The 22952-nt window shown below is 52.3% G+C and overlaps 1 protein-coding gene across 1 annotated transcript in view; it reads left to right on the forward strand.

The window, feature by feature from the left end:
• LOC141748720 (mucosa-associated lymphoid tissue lymphoma translocation protein 1-like) overlaps positions 1-22952 on the forward strand; it is a 30061-nt gene that overhangs the window by 1985 nt on the left and 5124 nt on the right. Inside the window, exons 5-13 of the mRNA XM_074601213.1 lie at positions 280-458; positions 1951-2047; positions 4036-4062; positions 4874-5077; positions 10611-10788; positions 14420-14494; positions 15112-15239; positions 15527-15658; positions 15821-15972. Of these exons, the coding sequence (XP_074457314.1) occupies positions 280-458; positions 1951-2047; positions 4036-4062; positions 4874-5077; positions 10611-10788; positions 14420-14494; positions 15112-15239; positions 15527-15658; positions 15821-15972 (1172 nt within the window). The remainder of the gene's footprint in view (positions 1-279; positions 459-1950; positions 2048-4035; positions 4063-4873; positions 5078-10610; positions 10789-14419; positions 14495-15111; positions 15240-15526; positions 15659-15820; positions 15973-22952) is intronic.

A 22952-nucleotide genomic window follows, 5' to 3' on the forward strand; every position in this document is an offset into this window, starting at 1 on the left:
CTGCGCCCTTGGCAGGAAAGGGCAAGCATCACATCTGGGAAGCCAGAGGCAGGGCTTTGGCATGTTGTTTATTATTGTGGGTGTTGCTCTCAAGGATTCCCTGCTTCCAGAGCAGAAAGGCGCAGCTGTGAGGTCCTGTGGGATGGCATCTCGTGGTGCGGGTGGAAAAAGCTCACTTTTCTGGCATTATGTGCAGAGTCCTCTACTGGGGGTGGGGGGAATCACCGTTGTTTTCTGGCCTTGGGGAGGGAGGACCAATTCTGTGTCGCTGCTTCACAGGACTGCCGCCTCGGCTCTGGCGAGGAGAACCGGTCATCGTCCTCAACCCCACCGAGCAGAGAGTGGAGGTGGGGAAGCCGCTACAGCTGCAGTGTGCTGCCATGGGGGTCCCGGCCCCCACCTACCAATGGTACCGTAATGGGAACCTGCTGGAACAACAGAAGAAAAAAAAACTCTGGGTAACGTTGCCTTGTGATAGTTCAGAAGCTTTGGCTACTGAGGTGGGTGATGGGAGAAGGTCATTGCTGGATGGTGGGCGTGGGAGAGCCTCAGAAGCCTTGGAGAGACTGCTGAAAATGGTGTTATTTTCGTCCTGGACGTGACAGGTGGCAGTCCTTAAGCCTGGCTCATATCTGCGTGACAGGGCTCGGGCGTGCTTTGATCTGTGTGATCAGGTGAATGCCAGCAGAAAGCAGCCTCTCCTTGCCCGTCCTCCCCGTCTCTCCAGCCCTTGAGAAGCAGCCTCGCGCTCGGCTATCTTTCCCTGCTGTGTTGCAGGGTTGTGCGAAAGCACTCCATGCCTCACCCCTGTTGCTTTGATAGCTGACTAAAGGACTCCGGGTGAAGAGGGAATACGTTTTACGGGCTTCTTTCAAAGCTGTGGATGTTTCTCTGAGAAGTAACCAATTCATAGGTGCATCAAGGGCTCTCAGCGCGTCTCTCGTGCCTTTTTGCAGCAGCGGCACAAGAACAGCTATCGTATGTCTGTGCGGGGGACTGCAGAGTGATGGAGCTGCGGGAGTGCTGTCTGCCTGCGGGAGAGCTAGAAGGAAAAGTGGTCAGTCCTGATAGAAAAGAGTCAGGGAGACAGCAAAAGGTCTGGATTTATTTTGTGTCACTGGCTGAATGTAAATCAGTGCTGTTGTCTTGATGCAAGAAAGGCAGATTTCCTGCTGGGGCATCATGTGAGGGGTAACGAAGACAAGACATCCAGTCTCTTCTCAGTAGTGGTAGGTGATACTAGAGGGGACAGTGGCCTCAGATTGCATTTTTCACAGGGAAGTTCCAGCTGGGGATTAGGTTCTTCATTAGAGGTGGGTAGTGGTGCCCTGGAGCTGGAAAGGCAGAGACATCTCTGTCCTTAGAGATTTTCAGTACTCGACTAGACAAAGCCATGGCCAACCTCGCCCAGTGGTGACTTTAGTTCCTCCCTGAGCGGGAGCCTGGCTGGAGAACCACAGAGGTCCTCGCCAGCCGGTACTGCTCTGATTCTCGTCCCGCATTAAGAGAGATGGATAAGAATTGAAAACTTGCCAGAAGAGAGCAATGGGCATGATCAGAAATCTAGAAAATGTCACCTAAGAGGAAAACCAGGCAACTTTCTGATATTGGCCATGCACCGTCCTCCCAGTGTGGCTCCTGGGGCAGAGTATGGCTGTGACACAGGGCTTGGGGGCTGCTGGAAAAAGAAAGGCAGGCATTTGGGCAGAGGATTCTTGCGCTGTAGAAGCTGTGGTCAGCAGCAGACCTTAGCGTGTGGCCTTGCTGAGCTATTTAGAAAGACAAGTGTCATGGGCAATCTCTTAGCTTTGTGAGGCAAGGAATGAGGTCCCAGCAAACAGCAAGAAAAAAGAATTTTTATTCCTGGAACACAGGTGCCTTTGGCAGATATCAGCAGAGGGCCACAAACTTTCACCATAAATAATGTGATTTAACTTTTAATCTGTCTAGATCACCCACGCGAAGGTCAGTGACTCCGGCACGTACCTCTGCTGCGCCTCCAATAGCCATGGAGAGCACTGGACCAGTGCTGTGGATGTCCACATAGGTGAGTGGAGCCAACCCACGTCTGTTTTGCTGCAAATCACCTTTTAGCATGAAAAGCAACGAAAGGACAGGCAGGAATTTAGTGCTCTCGCCTGGAAGCGCAGGGCTGGTGAACAAGGACCCCAGTGCTGGCATGTTACCCTGTGGCTTAATCGGTGTGCGGGAAGCTGGGCTCCAGGGTGTGGGATTAGGAGAAGTCGAATGCGTGGCTCTGACACTTGCACCTCCCACAGCTTGGGCAGATCTTGCACTCTTTTTATTAACAAAAAGAGACCACCAGTTTTAAATACCGCTTCTGCAGGGAGCCAAAGGTAAGACACTTCAGAGTAGAAAAGCAGCATGGGGCTCTGCGGGGAAGCTGGAGCGCCCTGGCATTCCTGCGGCGGCTGTCACAGGAGCAGTCTGCAGAGCGCAGTTTCACACCCTGGGTATACTGGAGGCGATGATCTCAGCAGAGCTGCGCAGGCCCTGCCGAGCGGTGTGTGCAGGCGTCCGTCAGCCCGTGATAAATGTGATTCCTTGATAACGGGGTTCAGAGGTAGCACGGGAAGCGGCGTCTGTGAAAGAAAAAAAACCCCAAAACCCGGTGATCCGCTCTACTGTGGCACGGGATGCTGCTGGTCTTGCAGTCTGTCAGGAACCTGCCGCGTTAGAGCAGATTGAGCGCTCTCAGATGCTCGCTGTGGTTTTCTTGCCTTGCCAAGGTGCTGGTTTAATAGCTCCCTGGCCAAATTGCAGCGGGATCCTTTGCTAAAACTCATTTACAGCCTTTCTGAGATGAAGCGATGCACTCGGACTCATAGAGCTGGAAAGGCTGGTGTTTATTTTGGGAAGGTTCAGGCCCCTGAGGCTGGCAGCCCAGGCCTGATGCTACATGAGCTGATGGATCCCAGGGAGAAGATGGGTCCCCAGAGCTCGGGCATGCTCCACCTTCAGTGTGACGCTGCTTTGGCCCTCTGCCTTTGCCCTGCTGTGAGACAGGAATAGCATGGGCTGGCTTTGCTGGCTCTTTACTCCATCTAGAGATTTTTCTATGCCATAAACCTCTCCTCTCACCTTTTAGGCTGGCTTGAAAATTGCTCCAGAGTGCAAATTGATCCACTATAGCCAGAGAGCACTCTCCCTGCCTCCTTGCAGCTGGCAAAACAGCGTCCGGATGGGGACAGGCAGCGAGAAGGGGGCACAGGATTAGGTTGGGTTCGAAATGTCATGGCTGGGTAGCTTTAACGTGCAAGAGGCAGCTCTGTCAGAGGCAGGAAAAGACGAATGGGCTTGTTCTGCTGGCTTTCCAGGCATCCCTGGAAAGCACCGGGTCAGGTGCTAAAGGTCTTCCAGACCCATGAGGTTTATGTAATTAAAAATATGCCCTTAATTTCTTCTTTTAGAGCCTGTAGGGCTTTAGGGTTTTTCTCCTGGGCTGCTTTTTTTTTATTTTTTTTATTAATTTAAATAGGAAAAGCTGCAGCTGTTAAGATAATGATGATTTTAAGAGGCTGGAAGTGCTCGGGCAGGGGAGGTTGTGGAGCTTGTGGAGGTGAGTCACGTTTGGGGTGGCTCTTCTGAGACGGAACTGCTGAAAGGCAGGGAAAGGCAAAGCAGGGTGGTGAAGGCTCTGGGAATATTACCGCAATCAAAAGCAAACAGTCGGCTTCCTCTGCGCTGACCGCTCGTGGGCAGAAGCTCTCTGTTTTGAAGCTTATGTTGATCTTGAGTCATTGTGTTTCCTTTGCTTTTGCTGCAGTGAGGGAGCAGGTGAGTTGGCTCCAAGCTTGGCTTCCCAGCTGCTCAGGATTTCATAAATCCTCCCCAAATCGCCAGACCAGTGTCTTTAGGGTTAGCAATCAGGCTATGAAGAACTTGCCCGAGGAGCGTCGCTTGTGCGGGGTTCGGTGCAGCTTTGCATTGCTGGGGTATGTTGGAGCAGGTGTCAGCCCCAAGAGGGGAGCTGGCACTGGGCACAGGCTTATCATTTCCCTCTTTCTTTTCCAGGTACTTGTCACTCTGAAAAGTTTTTTGGTGAGTAGTGTCATCTTTTCTTCCTGAGCAATTATTTCCTTAATTAAAAGCCAGGCTCCAGGGTGGATGGGGGGGGACAGGGCGCAGGAGTGGGTGCCTTTCCTGCAGAGATTGCTTCAAGCCTTTATGCCGACATTGTCATGGGCTCTGTGCTTTTGGGATCAGGGCTGCAAGGCACGGGATGAGTCCTACCCCCTGCCAAGCCCTGATCGGTCTCAGGAAGTGGAGTAAGATTATTTCTAATGAGTAACCCAGCCTTGCACCAAACGAGTTTAAAAATGTTGTTCACATGACACCTTTTCCTTTCCTTGAAATACCTCCTCGGAGCAGGCCAAAGCTCCTCCACCATTACCGAGTGCCGTAAATCTGGTTTTCCTGCAGTGGGAGGTGGGGATAAACTGAAAGCAGGAGCCCAGGATTTTTCTCCTTCAGCCCCGTGGGGGAAAGGACCTCTTAGCCTGGCTCAGTGCATCATCCCCCTCCCAGGCTCCGCTGCACACTAGACCTGTGGTCACCGTAGGGCAGGTGCCAAATAACCTTGGTAGCACAGATCCCCCTGCACTCCTGGGATTTTGGTTGTCAGGCGAAAACTTCTCAAGTCTTACTTTTAAAATGATGGTTTGTGTATTTTGTCTAAGTGTTCAGAAAGCCGAGGGCTTTCTGGAGGGCACTTCAGGCTTGTAGCAGCATAGCCTCTATCCTTCCTGCCTAGAAGTAAGAAAAGATTTCCCTAATCCTCGCTCAACCAAAGGAGGCGAGACCTTGCCTCCTCCTGAGCATTTACAGCTTTGTCGCTTGGTGTTTCTGTTAGCTACAGGCAAGATAGCGCTTTTAGTGGGCAACAACCACTACCAGCATCATCCCAACTTGATGGCTCCCGTCACGGATGTGTTTGAGCTGAGTCTTCTTCTGGAGCAGCTGGGCTTCCAGGTTGTCTCCCTTCTGGACCTGAACAAGGCTGAGATGGCGACAGCGGTCAGTCGGTTCCTGCAGCTCCTGGGGAAGGGAGTCTATGGTAAGGCTAAGCCAGTAAGGTAAGGTAACTGATGGGCGGGTAGCAGCGGCTGATGCCAGGGAGGAGCAGGGATTTGGCAATTTTACAAACAGCTGTTGAATTAAAACAGAAAAAAATCAAACTGTCCTTTAGGGGGGGTGGAGGAGCCCCCTGGCACAGTCTGCGGCAGCGTGTCTGCAGCAGTGCCAGGCTTGGCAGAAGCCCCCAGGTAAACGCCGTTCAGTTTTGGCCAAGTTACAAGCAGGCAAAGTAAGTGTTTCTCCATCATGTGGCTCACTTCCAACTCCAACAGCATTGTCTCATGCTGAGGTTTTGGGGACCCAGTGCTTCTGATGGCAAACGGGAGAGGGTCTTTTGATTTTTCCTTAGATGAAAAATTGAGGAGATTGACTGTCAATTGTCCCCCCTCACTTCTTTGTGAGGAGAGGAGCTCCTTTTGAGCAGCGGCTGCTACAGCTGGCCACAATTTCTGTGTTTCTCTTTCCTGGTGGTCTAATTTGAGCCTCTGACAGCCTTTTTGGAGAAGCGCATTCCCAGCTGCAGATGGTTTTGAGGTTGGGCTTTGAGCTTATTGCACGCTGTCCTCAGCAGGAAGTGTTCCTCAAACACAAAACCAACCAGCAGATCGTGTGGGTCTTAAAGCAGGTGTTCAGATTTGGTGGTGAAAGGAGCTTCTTTGGGGTTTCTGAGGTTCTCCCAGCCTGAGGGATACCCTAAAAACACCTCGCAGATGGTTGGTTTTTTTGCTTCCAAACGTTAGCATGAGGCTTATCTTCACCACCCTCCCAGCTGCGTGGCGTACCGGGCACCCAGGCAGCGAAAGTCAACACAGGCTAATTTCAGCAGCGCTCAGAGTGAGATTTGGAGGTTGTGCAATGGATAGGGACACGCCACAAGGGAAATGCTGCAAAGCCACCTCGTTCTGGGAAGCACTGACTCAGCCGGGGAGGCTGAGCTGGCGGGGAAGGGCAGTACACAGTTGTCACCACTCCAGCCGAGCATGTCTTCTGGCAACAGCATATTTCTATGACTTCACTTGCATCTTCCTTTTGTGGTTGCTCTCTGAAATCCCCTTGCATCTCAGGCTTTACCTCTTCTCCCAGGCCAGAGTCACCCCTGGGGGGCTGCTGTGTTTTTCCCATGGCGCTGCCATTCCTACCCTCTATCCATCACGCGTGAGGGCCAAACGGCATTTTGTCCACGGCTCTCCCCTTGTTTTCACAAGCATTGGAGAGAAAAAAAGATTTGGAAACAGCAAACCTTTCATGCTGTCATACCTTATTTAAACTACTAGTGCTTTTCTGCATTCGTGGCCACTGATCCTTCCTGGCAAAACTGATTTTGTGCACTGGCAGGGAAAAAATTAACAGATGAGTTACTGAACCTTGATAAGCCTCAAGTGTTCGCGAGGCATAGCCTGCTCCGGATGGTGGTTTTCTTTACAGCTTTCTAGGCTGAGTGCTCTGCTATTATTTGGAGGCAGTGAACCCCGGCGCGGGCTGGGCCCAGCAGCGTGATTGAGCTGAGGACTCTTGCTGTAATTGGTGGCATCCAGACTTAATGGTGGGGCATTGGGTCAGTCCACCTGCTGATTGCCCCGGGGTTTCTCCATCTGAAGCGTGCTGCCTCTCGCTGTGATGCATCTGCCAGCATTGCTTCAGCTGTTTGCCTTACATAAAATTAAAGGACCAGGTGAATTGCAACTCCTTGAAATTACTTTTCTTGTTAATAAAAATACACATTTAGAAGGAGCTAACAACTCATAAACCCTGTGTATCAGTTTTTCAAGGCGCTAGCTCCAGGATAAACATCTAGAACCAACTGAGAGGTTTAGGATTCACATAATTCGCACGCATGGGCAGACAGTGGTGAGACAGCAGCTCCAGGAACAGCCTAGGCAGCCTAACGCAAACTACAGAGACCCCAGGGGTGCCTGTGGTAGTCGGTCCTGTCCATCCACGTGGGTGTCTCAGACACGCACCTGCACAGAGGCGTCCCAGTGCTTCCACCTGGGTTTTCTTGCTCGAGGAACCTGGAGGTGCCATCTCCTGTGTAGCAACCACCACAGCTGAAGTCAGGAGATATACGGAGCGAAGCAGGGAGCTGGGAGGAGAGTGCTGTCTGGTGAAAGACTGTCACTGGACTGAAGTGGGAGACTGGTGTAACACCCAAGAAGGGAGGCTGGCTGTCTTCTGAAGTGTAACTCCAGTGGCAGAGGTGCTGGGGCATTCATGCACCTTTCTGCAGGTGCAGACCAGAAGAGAGGACGTAGCCACGTGGGTTAGCGTTTGAGCACAGTGCTTGTTGTTGCTTCAAGAGTCATTTATCTTCAGGATGCTGATAAGAGCTGAAGAAGACGTGTCTGACCTCCCTAGACCTCTCTCTTATTGTGGAGCTCTCTGGATGGCTGGCCCTCACTGTGTGTGTGATTTACACCGTCTGCGACTTACACTCCTACAGGGGTTGGTGGGAAGGGACTTTGGAGTCATCAACACAAGATCAGGCTGTGGCTCTCCTTATCAGATCTTGAACACTTCCAGGCATGGAGTCCCCCACTTCACCTGCCCATCCCAGGGCTGCACCACCCTCCAGGGAAGTCTTTCCTCCTATCAAACATGACCCTGCGTGGGTTGGTGCTTGTTGCCCCATGTCGTATGGTCCACGCCAACAAGGAGAGTTGGGCTTTGTTGTCTCTGTAACTGCCCCTCCAGGAACTGTAGGCTGTTTTTGGGCCTCCCTTCACCTCCACATCTCCAGACAATCCCAGATGAGTTCCTTCCCTCTCTGCTCCCAATCCCTGGGCCCCAACATCTTGTTAGCCTCTGTTTTTTCCAGCTTCTCTACCTTCCTCTTGAACTGAGGTCCCTAAAACTGGACACAGGATCTAAGTGGGGTCTACTTGGGGCCAAAGAGGGTGGTGACAGCTTCCCTGGTGATCCTGCATCTCCTCATGTAGCTCCATCCCCAGTCAATGCTGGCTCATCTTCAGCATGGTGTGCACCATGACCGTAGGCTTGCTGCTCAACCGGTGCTCAGCCCCAGCCAAAACGGTGCCTGGGGTTATCTGCCCCTGTGCAGGACTTTGTCTTTCTTATTATTGAACGTTCTTGGAGATTTCTCAAGCCCAGAGCAAAAACTGGCTTTGTTTTCAGGCGCAGGGATGCTGTATAGTTGCATGTTTGAGGTGATACAAAAGCTTCTCTAATTCACGGTATGGTGGTGGTGGCTCATGTGGCTGCTTTTCCTCTGGATCTCCTCTTAGGAAAGCTGCAGAGGATTTTTGAAGGCCCAAAACGTCCCCTGAACAGTCTAATTATGCAACACTCAGGCAAATGGGGAATGCCCCCCAGATGTTATTTCAAGCGTCCTAAAAAGTCCCAAGTCAAAAAAAAAAGACAGAAATGCAACGAGAGCAGAAAGTTCAAGTGAAATACTAGGAATATGCCGTCATGCCTCAATTAAGCTGCATGCTGACATTTCCTGTCTTATAAGCAGTGCCTGGAGCTTCCCCTTCTTAATTTGGTAGTTGGAAGTTTGTCTCTCATCAGCAGTTTTAACTCACAAGATGAGGGAAGAGCATCGCAATGTTAGCTCTGCGTAAAAAACCCTTTTCCTTCTCTAGGCAAATTGCTGACTTTCCTGTTCAGGAGGAGAGATTAAGTCCAGGCGGGGTTTGCAAAGTTGCTCAGCTGGTGTGAAACTCACGTCTTTTTTGATTTGAAGGCGAGTCTTTGTGGTTTATATAGCGCGGGAAGCACTTGGCGGTATATTCAGGGTGCACAACAAGACCTCAAAAGTTAGAAGATTTAATGATTAAATGATTCTTTGTGGGCTTTTCTGCAACATTTCATTTTTTTCCAAGTGTCAGTGACGCTGCCTGGTAACAGATGTCATCACCTCCCTTTCACGTACAGGAAGAGGACGAAAGCCATCAGTGCTCCGTGACTTCAGGGGCCAAACCTGAAGTGCCTGCAACTGATTTTTCCAGAAGGCTTCCTGTTTTATACTCTTTTATAGTCTCAGGGGAGGCTTTTGTGGCTTTAACTTGCAAGTTATGAAAGTTTAAAACTTCTGCAAATCAGAGTCCCCTGTCTCTGGCTGGCGATCCACAAGAAGAGGAACCTGAACCTTGTGGGCATCTGTGACAACAGCCATTTGAGTAACTTTCCATTGTCCCCTGAGACTAGAAACCAAAGGTGACTTGAGGCCTTTTTTACTATGAGGTCATGCTTTCCATCCACCGCATGATGAGATCATGTTTTCAGTCCTTCAGCTCCTGCCCCATTCACTGCATCCCTTGCAGCATCAGAGATCAAAGCAAGTGTCCTGTGAACTGCGGGGGCAGGAACAATGGAGGGAAAACAGCGGAGAGGTTACTCAATGAAGCGTGGGCTTTGTCAGTGAATCCGACTGAAGAATTTCTCCTGCTTTTGCCTCTTAGCCTTTCGTTCCCGTTTCTGACCTCTCATTCTTCACTGTCCCTCAATTGCGGTAGTGCGACTGTTTGTGCCACCTCGCGGAGCTATTTTTAACCCATTTCAGTTCCCCAAGTCGGCCTGTGCCATCCCCCGAGCAGTTGCAGCGGGCTGGGAAGGGGTAGCCAGCCGCTGCGCTTTCCTTTCAGGGAGCTACTGCCCACGTGGGGCTCCCTGTGCAGCAGGAAAGCCCTTCGCCCAACACAGGGGTCGGAGAGAAGCACCAGCTTGGGCCGTGCCGAGCTCCTCAGTGCTGGCTTTCCAACCTGGATGTCCCCGTGTTGCCATCTCTTGTGAAGGCAGAAACCGTTGCTACGTTCCATGTGCTTAAGAGTAAAACTTGAACCCAAAATTCTTGTTGAGTATTGGACTTCCCACCAGCACCGGGATGAGTTTGACTCCTCTGCCACCTTCCAGGGGTTGGTATCTGGTCTGAGGTTGTTGAAGCACATGGTCCACATGTTCTGGACATCTGGAGAACTCATCTCGCTCTGTCTCTATCTCGTTTTTTACCAGCTTATAAGTGTGTAAATACAAGCAGACCTTTGAAAGCTGGAGAGTGCTTCTCATCACCTAATCCATTGCTAGTCTCTCCTCTAAAACAAAAAAGCTGAGGAGATTCTCATTTAAAAGGCTGTTAATGTGTTTTTCTTCATGGTAAAATGTCTGTTGTCACATTCTTGCAAAGAACTGATGATTAACTGAAACTTGTAACAGAGGTGGTGTTCAGCCTGGCAGATGCCCAGTCTGGGTGTTGTAGCACAGATGGTTATGGAAACGTGTAAACCCGGTGACTTTGGGGTCTCCTGACAAATGGTACTGGAAACCACAAGTACAGGAGAGCCTGTCAGGGCTGCTTCCAACTCTGCCAGAGGAAATGAACTTGAAAAAGTCAAAACTGTGTTGTCAACATCGCTCCGGTTTCATGGGTTCTACAGGTCTAGGTCTGCCCTGCACCAGTATCCCTCCAGGACAGGATGTGGGACATGGCTGTGGGGAAGTGGTTACAGACCTGCAGGTTCCCATCGTGACTCCTCCTCTCCTCTCCCTGTTCCCAGCTATATTCTACTACGCTGGTCATGGGTACGAACACTTGGGAAGGAACTACATGGTCCCTGTTGACGCTCCACAACCTTACGCCCCTGAGAACTGCATCAGTGTGCAGAGGATCCTCCAGAAGATGCAGCAGCAGCAGACGGCCCTGAACCTCATCCTGCTGGACACCTGCAGGAAATGGTAGGGTGCTCTTCCCCCTTCCTTGCCCGGGATGGGCAGAGCATTGTGTTTTGAGAGGCTGGGGGAAATGGCTGCCAGTCTCAGCCCCTGCTTCTGCAGTGGGCTTCCACACAACCACGTGGGGTGTTCCCGTGAATTACCGGGGCCACGTCCCCCGTTGTGCTGCTGAGCCCAGGCCTCTGTCAGAGTTTATTGGGCTGTGTTGTAAAATCAGCAGGACTGCCAGGTCTTGCAGGATCTTCTGGGAAGCCCAGTTGGTCACGGATTAGGTGCAGAGAGCATCAGATGCTGCCTGAGATCTGCTGGAGAGAAGGGGCTGGACAACCCTCTCTTGGTTTTTCAGGATGAAGCAGCCTGGCAAATACAGGCAAGTCACCTAAAGCCTGCAGAAGGTTGGCTTTGCCCTGGCATAAATTGTTGGCTGAAACTCAGCATGGGGTTTGTCTTCCTGTGTTTCAGCCCCCTGCCCTGCACCGCCCGCCCCTGGCAGGCTGTAGCAGCATCCTGCTGATCTCAGGCTTTCACAGTACGTGTTCCCCACGTGCTTAGGCTGGGACTGTTTAACTCACCTCTCTTCTTCTGGCTGCGTTTTTGTTAACATGTCAGTGACAAGAGTGCAACACGATGGGGAAAATTTTTAAGCCACGCTACTTGGTTTTTACTGGCCTTAAGTGCTTCTGAAGTGGTCATGTCGTGAGGTGGGACAGCTGCTGCTGAGGTCAGGGATCGGCTTTTTCCCTCTGTCTGTGAAAAGCCCATCATCCTCCCTCGGCCTGCAGATCTCCATCCTGCAGCTTGCAGGCTGCAGAAAATTACTTCTTGCCCATTTTCAGCAGAGGTAGGTGGACTATTACAGTAGAAGCTGTCATTAGTTCATGTATTTTGGTCTCCTGAGGCAGATGTACAGGTCAGAAAAGACCTGGAGGGCAAATGCAGAAAAGTTTCCCTCTTCCTTCTGTGGTCCCTGCACTGAGAACCAGAAAGACGACAGGGATTTTGATACCGCTGCCCTGAAGGAGGTGCCAGCCCCTAGAAAGGTGATAAATCTTTGATGCCTTTTAGCTGCAGAGGTAGGAACGCTCGTTTTGAATAGCTTACGAGCTGGCTGCGCTGGGGCTTATCCTGCTGCCCCAGCTCTGGGTTGCCAGCATCACCGGACCTTGCTGGCCCTTGATACCTGCCCTGAATGCCCCGTAGCGAAGCGTCCCCTTCCTCCCTCCTGCTCCCTGCTGACACTGAGAGCAGAACGAGTTGCTTCCCTGCACCGCCAAGTACCCCCAGCACAGCCGGCAGCACCTTGCTGCTCTCCCAGCATGATTCCGGGCAGGGGACGGCTTGCAGCCGAGCAGGAGCATGTGGTCATTGCGGATGCATGGGTGGAGATGGGCTAGCGTGTCTCTGGGCTGCTGGTAGCCCGTCCGAGGGCAGCGTGGGGTCGTGGAGGCTGCATGGGGATTGCTAACACGAACGGCGATGATCTATAAAATAGCTTTTGAGCTGGTGTCTCCTTTTTGGCATCACCAGCAGTTTTCATGCTTAGTGGAGTCTTAACAGCGCTTTGGGAAAAGGGTGCGATGTGAGATCTACTGTGACGTTGTGCAGCTCTTTTTTTTTCTCTTCCCGACCCAAGATCTCACACTTCTTTCCTCCTCTCCCGCAGCAAGCACAGCACTTCGTGCAGTAGGTGTTACCCCCAGGCTTGCCGGGGCTTGCTGTAGAAGCTCTCTCCTGAGCTCTTTTTTATTGAGAAGTCACCATTTCAGCTCAGCATCGAGTTTGGATATCATAGTTGCGCGTGTTTACACCGCTCCTTAAAACAGGGCTCCTGGGGCCTCCTTTCCCAACGCCCTGTGGGTTGGACTGATGCTGCGAGTCTGTCGAGGGTTCACTCGGCTGTGTGGGAAGCAGGAGGAGCTGTGCCTGTGCGAAGAGGGATCTCACCCGGCATATCTCCTCGCCCCCTGTGTCAGCATCAGAAATGCCAAGGCGATGAGAAACACATCCTCCTTCGCCAAGTGCTAGCAGATGTTCAGCTTCAGCAGAGGAGGAACCAGGAACACGGAGCCTATGTGTAGCCTCGTACATTTATGTGCTGATTTCAGGTGGATGCAATTGCCTCTTCCAGGAATTCCCTGATTTATGAGGGTTCCTAGCATGTGCTGCTTATGGCAGAAGGACAACATCTCCTATCTGGGATGCAGACCAGAACGGGGTTGCATGAGATGTGCTGTATAAATGAGACCTTTGGGGGCCTGAAGCAGGAGGGAGCGCTGCCACCTTCTCTGCTGCCAGGTCTGTCCCTGTGTTCGGTCACCATCTGGAAATGCCCCTGGAAATTCCAGCCCTTGCCGAAGCTTGCCTTCTGCTGCAGCAGGGTACCGTGCCCAGCGTTTCCGCCATGTGCGGCTCCAGCCTTGCTGGAGCTGTGGGTGTCTGCTGGTGCCATCACAAAGGGTTTGCATAAACTCGTGTCTGCAGAGCACCCCCAGCAGGGGGACAACAGGACCTCAGTTTATTTTGGGGTCCCATGTCTCATTTCTCCTTGGACCTGGAATCCCAGATTTCTGCATTCATTTAGGAGTAGCTGAGGGGCAGATAAATCTCTCTGTTCAGTGTTCATATTTAGAGGCGTATGTCCTTTTCCACATTTTCTCTTCTGATCATCTTTAGAAAACTTACACAAGCCAGATGAATCCTGCAATTAAACATCTCCAGACTGCGCCACCAGCAGTAGGTGACGTGCTGGCTGCTGGCGATACAACCGTCCCTTCTGCTCTCCTTCGCGTGCCAGCTTCAGCCCCAGAAAACTGTACTGGAACCGAGTAACACCGCGTAACGCCGCCTCTGTGCCTGGCTCTTCTCCCTCTGCGACTGGGAACAGCTCCAAGTCACTGGTGTAAACTGGGGGCAGCCGGTCCCCATGCTGTTCAGTCTGGCTGCAGTCAGACTGAGGCTTGGCCATTAAGTGCAACCATGATATCTTTTTCAGTGGAGAGCAGGACCGTCACCTTGGGTCTGCCTGATCTTGAAAGTGACAGGGTCTGTGCTCGTTGAGCTGTATCTAGACCAGGGTGCTGGGACTGGTTTTGGGCTTCGAGACCTGGGTGCTTGTCCTGATCCCATCTCTCGGTGAGATCTGGAGGTGTATCAGCTGGAGCATGCCTTGGTGTCCTGGGGCAGAAGGTGTGTGCGTGGGCTGGAAGGGAGCCGTGGGGCACCCCAGGCCCCTGGGACAGGTTGAGCCGTAGCCCTGCGATGTGCACACCTCTGAGTGAACCCATACGTGCTCTGCACTGTGCTGCGGCCTGGATTTGTGACAAACCAGCCTCAGGAGGGAGGAGACATGGTTGCACCCCCAGCTACAGGCTCGCTTGCAGGGCAGGGAGCAGCTCACCAGTGCAGAGAGGTCAAAGCGAGCCCTGTCTACTCATTTTCCCGGGGTTGGGTTCTTTGTAGGACTCCTAGCTTTAGCCTCTGTTGCTGCCCAAGTATTTGACATGAGGGTTGATCTTACTGCCATCCATAGGAGATGGACTTGGTGGAGCACACGGGTTCTGTCCCCTCCAGACACATGCTGACGGGCGTCCTTGACACTGACTCGTGCCTTTGTCTCCTTTGTCTCCTCTTCCAGGTACAACCCGGAGTGTGCCCTCTCCCAGGTCCAGCCGTTGGAGCCCTGGGGCAATACCGTTTACGGCTATGCCACGTAAGTGCACTTTGCTGGGCCCACACCATGACAGAGGACCAAGTGCTGGTGCAGCCATATCTCCTCACATCCCTTTGTGCATGGTGGCTTTTGGAGGCTTGAGAGAGCTTTGCTCATGTTTCTTCTGGTTCTCACCCTCCATCTCTAAGTGTTTCCCATTCAGATGCTTCTTTTCTTCCTCCTGACACCGCTAGTGGCAGCCTGTGCATCAGTTACAAGTTATGTGTGAAGGTGGCATCAGCTCCTGTAATCTGTCCTTCCGTGCCTGAGCTTGATTCCCAAGGCGTGTGTGCCATGAGCTTGTCACCTGAAGCCTCCTAAGATGAGGATGAGCATTACTTACAGCTCCAGTGCCAGTTCCTCTGGCTTTTCAACTGCTGTCACACACCCAGGCTGGCAAAAGAGGCTGTGCTGTCCTCTTCTGTCCCCCTCCACTGCTTTTCCTGTCCATGCCCTTTCCACCCTCTCCCGTGCCAAAACCAAGCACTTTGCTCCATTGTGTGAGGAGTGAACTCAAACTCAGCCAACGGAGTCTAGATGGAGTCGGCAAGCCCTGACTCACCCCCAGGGCTTCATGCCTGTGGCAGAAATGTGAGGACGGGTCCTTATTCTTACAGGAGCGAAGATGCAGAAGCCTATGAGTTGCAGGACGGGGAGTTCAGCTCTGGGATCTTCATGAAATATCTGAAGAAACACATTCTGCAGGAGAAGAAGGTTACACACATGCTGGAGGATGTGTTAGAAGGTAAAGGAGTACTTTGAACCCAAGCTAGAGACCGCTTACTTCAGTAGCGGGGGTGAGAAGAAATATCAGCGGAAACCGAGTGGCCACCCCAGCCCAGCCATCCCAGCAAGGGTGAGAGTGAGGATCAGCACCTCTGATCCCCCTCCCGGGGGGGGGGATCTCCACCCTGGCAGTGGTATGGAGATGTTCACTTAGGGTCTGAAATGATAAATAAGGAATAAATAAAAAAGAGGATGGTAAATAAGGAACCTGGAGTGACTCTTGTACCTGCAAACTCTCTCCCCTAGACATCGGCCGGGATCCCTTGGTCACTGGGAAGCAGGTGATGGAGATCAAACACACTCTGAAGGAAGCTCGGTCCCTGACGGACCCAATCTGCCCCTTGGGAGCAGCTGCCGAGCACTGGGGACGCGGCCACGGTGAGCCATGCAGGGCGCGAGGAGGGCTGCCGGGTGGGTGGGGGGAGAGGGCTGGGCATCCCCGTGCCCCTCAGGGACACCAGTCTGCAGGGGGGTGTTGGTGAGACCCTCTGAGGAGCTGAGGGCCACCAGGTCCTGACCCCACTCGGCTTTCCCTTCCAGAGCCACTGAGCAAAATGGTGACCTTCCCCTGCGGGGCGCAGGCAGAGCTCTGCTTCCACCGGCTCTTCTCCAACATGATGTACGTGTGCGCCAAGCTGCAGCCTCCCCCAGCACACGTCACTGACGCCCATCTCCTGCTCTGCCGGCCCACTGTGAGTCCTCCAGCAGAGATGCTGCTCCCCTTCCCCTCAGTTCCCACCGGGCTCCTTTCCCTGGGGCAGAGGGGGGGGTGTTATGGTGAGCCCGAGGGCTGGAAAAGGCTGAACCCATATGGAAGAGGATCTCTGCTAACTCTAATGCAAATAATCCCCTCTGCAAGCACCTCTTTGAGCATTCCTTCCACGCGTCGGTGCCCCGCAGACTGCCTGCCTTGCTCCTGATGCATGGCAAAATAGATTTGGTGCCAGTTTTGATGCCTTTAACCAGTTACTCCTCAGACCAATTTCTGGCCTGCCTGATTAAATCATTGCGTTTAATCTGACTGAGATGAAGAGCCTTTCTGTTTTCTGTGTTTGGAAGCAGATCTGGCTTTTTGAATGATGCCTTCTTAGCCCGCTGTGCTAATAAATCTTCATGCAGCAATATATCCTCCTGTACTTCTTCCCAGTTGAGCTGTACCAGCTTCCTTGCACCCTTTCTCCCACCTTTCCTAACAGACCACGTACACAGTGTGGTCTTTTCTGGTGGTCTCCATGCCGCCTCTAAGGACTTAACTTGATGATCCTTTTCACTAACCATCTTCCTCATTTTCTGTAGTCCTTTTGCTGACGCGTAGCATGCCTGCGGTGGATTTTTCAGCCGTTGTTGCTCGTGGAGGGGTGCTGCCCCTAAGTCCGTGGTGGTGACTGATGCGGAGTGGTGCGTCCGGCAGGAGGTTTGGAGCCTGATCCTGCCCGTTACCAAGCCAGAGCATCGTTTCCCCTCATGAGCTCCCTTAACCACGCATGAAAATTGTGTGTGTGTGTCTGCGCGCATTTGTGTGCATCCACCCCACATCAGTGATTGTGGGGAAGGGGGGACCCAGCCACTCGCTCCTGCACCCGGAGCTGTCTCAAGAGGGATTAGGGAGACCAGAAAGGGAACCCAGTAGAGGCAGGGTGGAAGGATGCCCGTCCCTGTCCTGCTCCACAGCGGTGCTAGCTCACACTGACCTCCAGTGGTGTCTGCTGATGTGGCAGCACATCCTTACACCCGACTGCAATTCACCTGCCCCAGGTTAGACATCTGCAGCGAGGCCCCCCGCGCTCGCCCGTGGGACCACAGCGAGATGCAGGGGTGTCTGCAGGAGGGCTCCTTTCAGGATCGGGGTGAGCCGGCTGCGTCCTTACCGTGCCAGCCCTTCTTGGGGGTGCTGAGGGGAGCTGGGGGACCGTCTGAGCCACTTTTGCGTTGCTGAGGTGCCAGAGCTGCAGGTTGAAGCCCAGCAAAACCAGGCTTGATGTGAGGTGCCCATTGTAAGCCCTGGGGAACGAACGCAAGGAGCCATCTGCTTGAGGAAAGGGTAGTTTCCCAGCATTTGCTATATTCTGCCTATAAAAATGACTTAACCAGAGAGTTAGGCTTGCTGCGGGGCTTGCCAGAGGTAATTACAGTGGCATTTTCTGGCATTGATCCATTTTCTTTAAGTGTCCAGTGGTAGTGGTCTCCCCCATCCTGGCTTGCGTTTTCACTTGACAAGCGCTGGCTTCAGAGAGAGAGGACACATATAGAAAGGGATGATGCTGAGAGCCAAGATGCTCCCGGTTTTTGCTCTGTACTGTTTAAACGCTTACTTCTTTTAAACTTTTATGTTGGTTCTCCTTGTTTTCAAGTCACTAGATCTGGAGCTGTTTGATCCTAATGGCCTCTCCAGTCACCCTTTTTCCCCAGTTTATTTAGAATATCTGAAACTGGGCCAGCCAAAACTCTTGCCAGTTCCTGGGCATCATCTTAATTAAAAAATACATTCCACCAGAGGGAAATGTTTATAATAATTATAGATGGGCTAAAAAATTAATTTAGAAGACCCTTTTCTCCATTTCCTGGCTCCTACATAGCCAGAAATTATAAAGGAGACTAATGGAAGGAAATACTTGCCTGCATGCGCTGTAATTGGATTCTGGAAGTCATTGGCACAGGAAACTATCGAGGCTGGGAATTTAGCAGAGTGCAGATACTTGTGGATAACGAGTTGCTCTCAGCCGAGGAGCCTTGAATCTCACGTGTCAGGGCTTTAATTGATCCCTTGCTATTAGGTTGCATCTTACCCAGGTGAATGTCTTGAAGGTCATGAGGCTGGAGAGCTGTGTTCCTGTGGGACACAGCCCTGCAGATACAAGAGGTCCAGGAGACCCGATGGATTTTCAAGGATCCTGGTGAACCGGGGCTCAAGCAAAGGCAGCAGGAGGCCTGCATGGACATGCTTGGGGCTCCTAACTGAGCTGACACAAGAAAAGGAGGTGTGCAAGAGGTGGAAGCTAGGACAGGTGACATAGGAGGACTATAGAGACGTGGTTCAAGCACTTAAGCATGAGGACAGGAAAGCCAAAGCCCATCTGGAACTGAATCTGGTGGGAACAAGGAGGGCTTCTACAAGTATGCCAGCAGCAAAGGGAAGGCAAGAGAAAACACAGGGCCCACTGCTAAATGGGGCAGGGACCCTGGTGACACAGGACATGGAAAAGGCCGAGGTACTTGATGCCTTCTTCACCTCAGTCTTTACTGGTCAGACTGGCCCTCAGGGCTCACAGGCCCCTGAGACCAGGGGAAGGTCTGGAGCAAGGATGACTTATACCTGGTGGAGGAGGACCAGGTCAAGGAGCACTTAAACAAACTGGACGTACACAAGTCCCTGTGACCTGATGGGATGCACCCACAAGAGCTGATGGAGCTGGCGATGAGACTGTGAGGCCGTTCTCCACCAACTCATGGTGATCTTCCTGAGGCCTGGAAGAAAGCCACCATCACTCCTGCCTTCCGGAAGGGCAGGAGTGAAGATCTGGGGAGCTACAGGCTGGGCAACCTCACCTGGATCCCTGGGAAGGTGATAGAGCCAATAATCCCTGAAGCCATTTCTGAACACAGCAAGGACGAGAAGATGGCTGGCAGCAATCAGCGTAGATGACAAAGGGAAGCCATGCCTGGTAACCTGAGAGCCTTCTGCATCGAAACGACTAGCTCGGTGGATGAAGGGAGGGCAGGTGTTACTGTTTATCTTGATTTAGCGAGGCTTTCGGCACTCTCTCCTGTGACACCCTCACAGACAAGCTGCTGAGATAACAGACTAGATAAGTAGATGGTGAAGGGGACCGAGAACCGGCTCAACTGCCAGGCTCAAAAGGTTGCGATCAATGTCATGAAGTCCAGCTAGAGCCAGATGTCAGTACTGGGGCCAATAGTGGTTTACATCTTCATTAATGGTCTGGATGATGGAGCAGAGCATACCCGCAGCAAGTTTGCTGCTCACACAAAACTGGGAGGAGCGGATGATGCACCAGAGGGTTGTGCTGACATCCAGAGGGACATGGACGGGCTGGAGAAATGGCCCAACAGGAATCTGATGAAGTTCAACAAGGGGAAGTGCCAAGTCTTGCATCTGAGAAGAAATAAGCCCGTGTACAGGCACAGCTGAGGGTCAACAGGCTGGAAATGAACTTGGCAGAAAAGGCCCTGGGGGCCTGTTAGACACCAGCCTGGCCACGAGCCAGCGATGTGCCCGCGCAGGAAAGGCAGCAAATGGATCCTGAAGCGTGTCCAGCAGGTGGAGGGACGTGATCCACGCCCTCTACTCTGCACTGGTGAGGCCACACCTGGAGAGCTGTGTCTAGTACATGAGCGACATGGACATACTGGAGGGGCCACGAAGATGACAAAGGGGCTGAAGCATCTCTCCTATGAGAAGAGGCTGAGAGAGCGGGGACTGTTCAGCCTGGGGAGGAGAAGGCTCAGGAGGATCTCATCAGTCTATATAAACACCTGCAGGGAGGGTGCAAAGAGGACCAGGCTCTTCTCAGGGGTGTCTGGTGCCAGGACCAGAGGCCATGGGCACAAACTGAAACACAGAAAATCCCATTTAAAACTAGGAGGAAACTTTCCTACTCTGCAGGTGACTGAGTATGTTGTTTCTTTTGGAAAACCAGGGCTGTGGGATTGTTTTCTGTTTTCACTAATGACCTCAGTGATGCGCCATAGCATGTGTTTATTACATCCACGGATGCCGTAACACTGGGCATCTCTTCAAGGTGCTAAAAGGCAGGGTTAGGTTTTGGAAGGGTTTGGATAAACAGGAGATGCAATCTGAGGCCCAGGTTGTTATTCAGCAGATGCAGGTTCCTGCATGTGGGCAGGAATAAGCAGTCATGTCGGCACGGGGTGGGAAACGACGGGGGGTACCAGTTCACCACAACAGCTGGTGCAACAAAAGCAGAGCAGAAAAGCGTGCCAAGGTGGTAAACGAGAGCTCCAAGATGTGTGGGGGATCCTCTCTGGCTCTCCTCACTGTTGCTGAGGCTGGGGCACTGGGTCCAGTTTGTGGTCTGTGGAAAAAACGCGCCAACTAAAGCGCATCCAGAGTAATAAAAGGAAAGAGCAAGAAAATTGTGGTTTAGGCAAAAAAAAGTGCAAAAATTGGTGGATAGGGGGCCTTCAAATATATAAATATTTGTTTCCAACATGAAAGGAAATCATGGTTTGAATTGCAGTAAGGAAGACCCAGAGCGAATATGATATTTTCATGGCAAAAAGAGTGAATGTCTGGGAGGGGTTTTGCCTAAGGGTGTCACAGAATCCTCACCCATGTGGATCCCGTGTAGCTTCTGGACGTCCTTCTGTCAGGCGTGACCTGTGTCACCAAAGCTGTGTTGTTTGGGCCATGTGATGCCTTTGGTCCCTTCTGGTCCGTATCCCAGGGGTGAGGGCCTGAGCCTCAGGAATAGGACACAGGCTCAACCCTGCCTGCAGAAGCAGGTTGGCGGCACATGGCTGGCTGTCGAATCCAAAAATCATTTAATAACACAGTCAGTTAATTAATCTCTGGAGCTGCTGGGAGATCCTTCCCATGTGGCTGCTGGAGGCACTTCAGGTATTTCCCCACGGTGTGGAGCATTTGCTCCTTTGCTTTGGGATGGTCCCAGGTCTGTGCCGGAGGAAAGCAGCATGTCGGTTTGGATGTTCAGTGCCTGGGACTGGCTTCTTCCCAGGCAGGGAGGCTGCGTGGTTCACCCCATCCACGCTTCCTGATGCTCCTTGGCTTTTTTGTGAGCTGTGGTTTAACTTGTGATGGAACAATCTTATATTTGTGCTAGTTATGTCTGTAGCGCGCCGGGTATTTCTCAGGCTGAAAAAAAGTGCGGCCCAACCTCAAGGGGCTCAAAAGTACAGGGCAACAGAGAGAGGTTTGGGAGGGATCCAGATGCGAGCATCCCTGCCCTGCCAGCGAAAACCCAACTGCTGTGGTTTGGGCTGGACCGGCCACTGAACCCAACGGCAGATGCTCTCTTTACTTCTCCCCCTTCAGAGAAGGGAGAGCATCTCCCTCCAGGGAGAGAAGGATGAGAGAGAAAGGAGACTTATAAGTTTAAAAAAAGAAACTAAACTAATGAAAATATTAATAAAATAATAAAAAGAAAGTAAGGAAATACATACAATATATACAAAACCGTATCAAGCTCCCAGGGTGACAGTGATGTCACCAGCTGGCAGTGGGAAAGTCCCAGATTGGACTCAGCAATGGATGGGAACTGGATTCCAGAGCTGGATTCAGGAATGCTCTGATCGGGGTCAAAGGCAGATGAACGGAGTCCTCCTCAGATGCTGTCCATTGAAGAAAGCTTGACCTTGGGATCCCACAGCTTTTCTACTGAGGGTGGTGCAGATGGGATGGAACACCCTCTTGGTCAGTTTGGGGTCACCTGTCCTGTCCGCTCCTCCCTGCAGATGCGACCCGTCTCCGCTTCCGACCCTCCAACGGGGCAAATAATGAAATTAGCTGACCTGGGTTGTTATCGCAGTAAGGATAAGCAGGAGCCTCTCTTCATGCCAAGGGGCATTAACTATAAACAATCAGGTCTTACCACTCTGGGAGCCGCTACCACGGGGAAAACATGCCGTTGATTGCACAGAGTTCAGTTAGTTATAAGAGGCTTAGCTGAAAAATAAAATTAGCAAAAAGAAAATTGGTTCTGTTTTACCTCAAACCAGGACGCCAGCTGTGATGTTAGTCGCTGAAGAGTCACGGTGTCTGCAAAGGCTGCTGACACAATTGCGAAAGCAGGCACTTGGGGGACATCTGGTCCGGAGCACATCTGTGCCTGCAAGGAGACACAAGGGAACGTGGCCCAACCCCAGCTCCGACAGGCCGATGGATCCCCCGAGGAGCCGCTCCTGGAGAGGTGGCAGAGTGGGGATGCGCCACGGGAAGGAGGGCTGCAGAAGTCAAAAGACACATGTGGCAACAGCAATGAGGCGGCTGGAGGAGAGCGATGTGGGATCACGGATATGGGGGAGAGAGGAGACTAGTGGTGGGGTGACTATGAGGAGGACTTCTGGCCATGGACCGTTTTCCTCCTAGTGATTAGGATGTCATGGGTATTGCAAGTCTAGCAGGGTTCAAAAATAATTTTGACACCTTCATAGGAGTCCATAAAGGCTATTGAAAGCCGTCTTTGCCATCTGTGACTCGGAAAGCTGCTGATTTTCCCATCGGAGGAGGCTGGCAGGGTAGGATCACCCTGGGCAGGGCTGGTGGCGTGTGCGTCCTGTCCTACCTTATGCATGTGCCGGGGGTAGGGCCGCTCCGCTCCTTTTTGCAGTACTCCTGCCGAAGCCCTGTGTTAGCGGCGTCCAGGCTGACCTGCTTTGTGTCTCTCTGATCTCCGGGTTTAGTCCCACCTGGCTGGTGCAGCAGTGATGGCGTCAGGGCAGCTGGGAGCAGGTACCCGATGCAATGAGCCAGGGAAGGAGCCAGCAGGAGAGAGCGATGTCACCTGCACTGCAGCCTTCTCCTGCTTCCGCACAGCCCAGGCTGGTGGAGGGAAGCAGGACAAGACTCCACGAGGAGAAGAGCGGCTCCATCCCCCTGTGAGCTGTGTCCTCCCTTTGCTGGCACACCCCATCTCCCTGTCTGCCAGCTCCATTCGCTGCTCTGCTCTTCCCT

Source organism: Larus michahellis, chromosome 9, assembly GCF_964199755.1.
Source record: "Larus michahellis chromosome 9, bLarMic1.1, whole genome shotgun sequence".
Lineage (NCBI taxonomy): Eukaryota > Metazoa > Chordata > Aves > Charadriiformes > Laridae > Larus > Larus michahellis.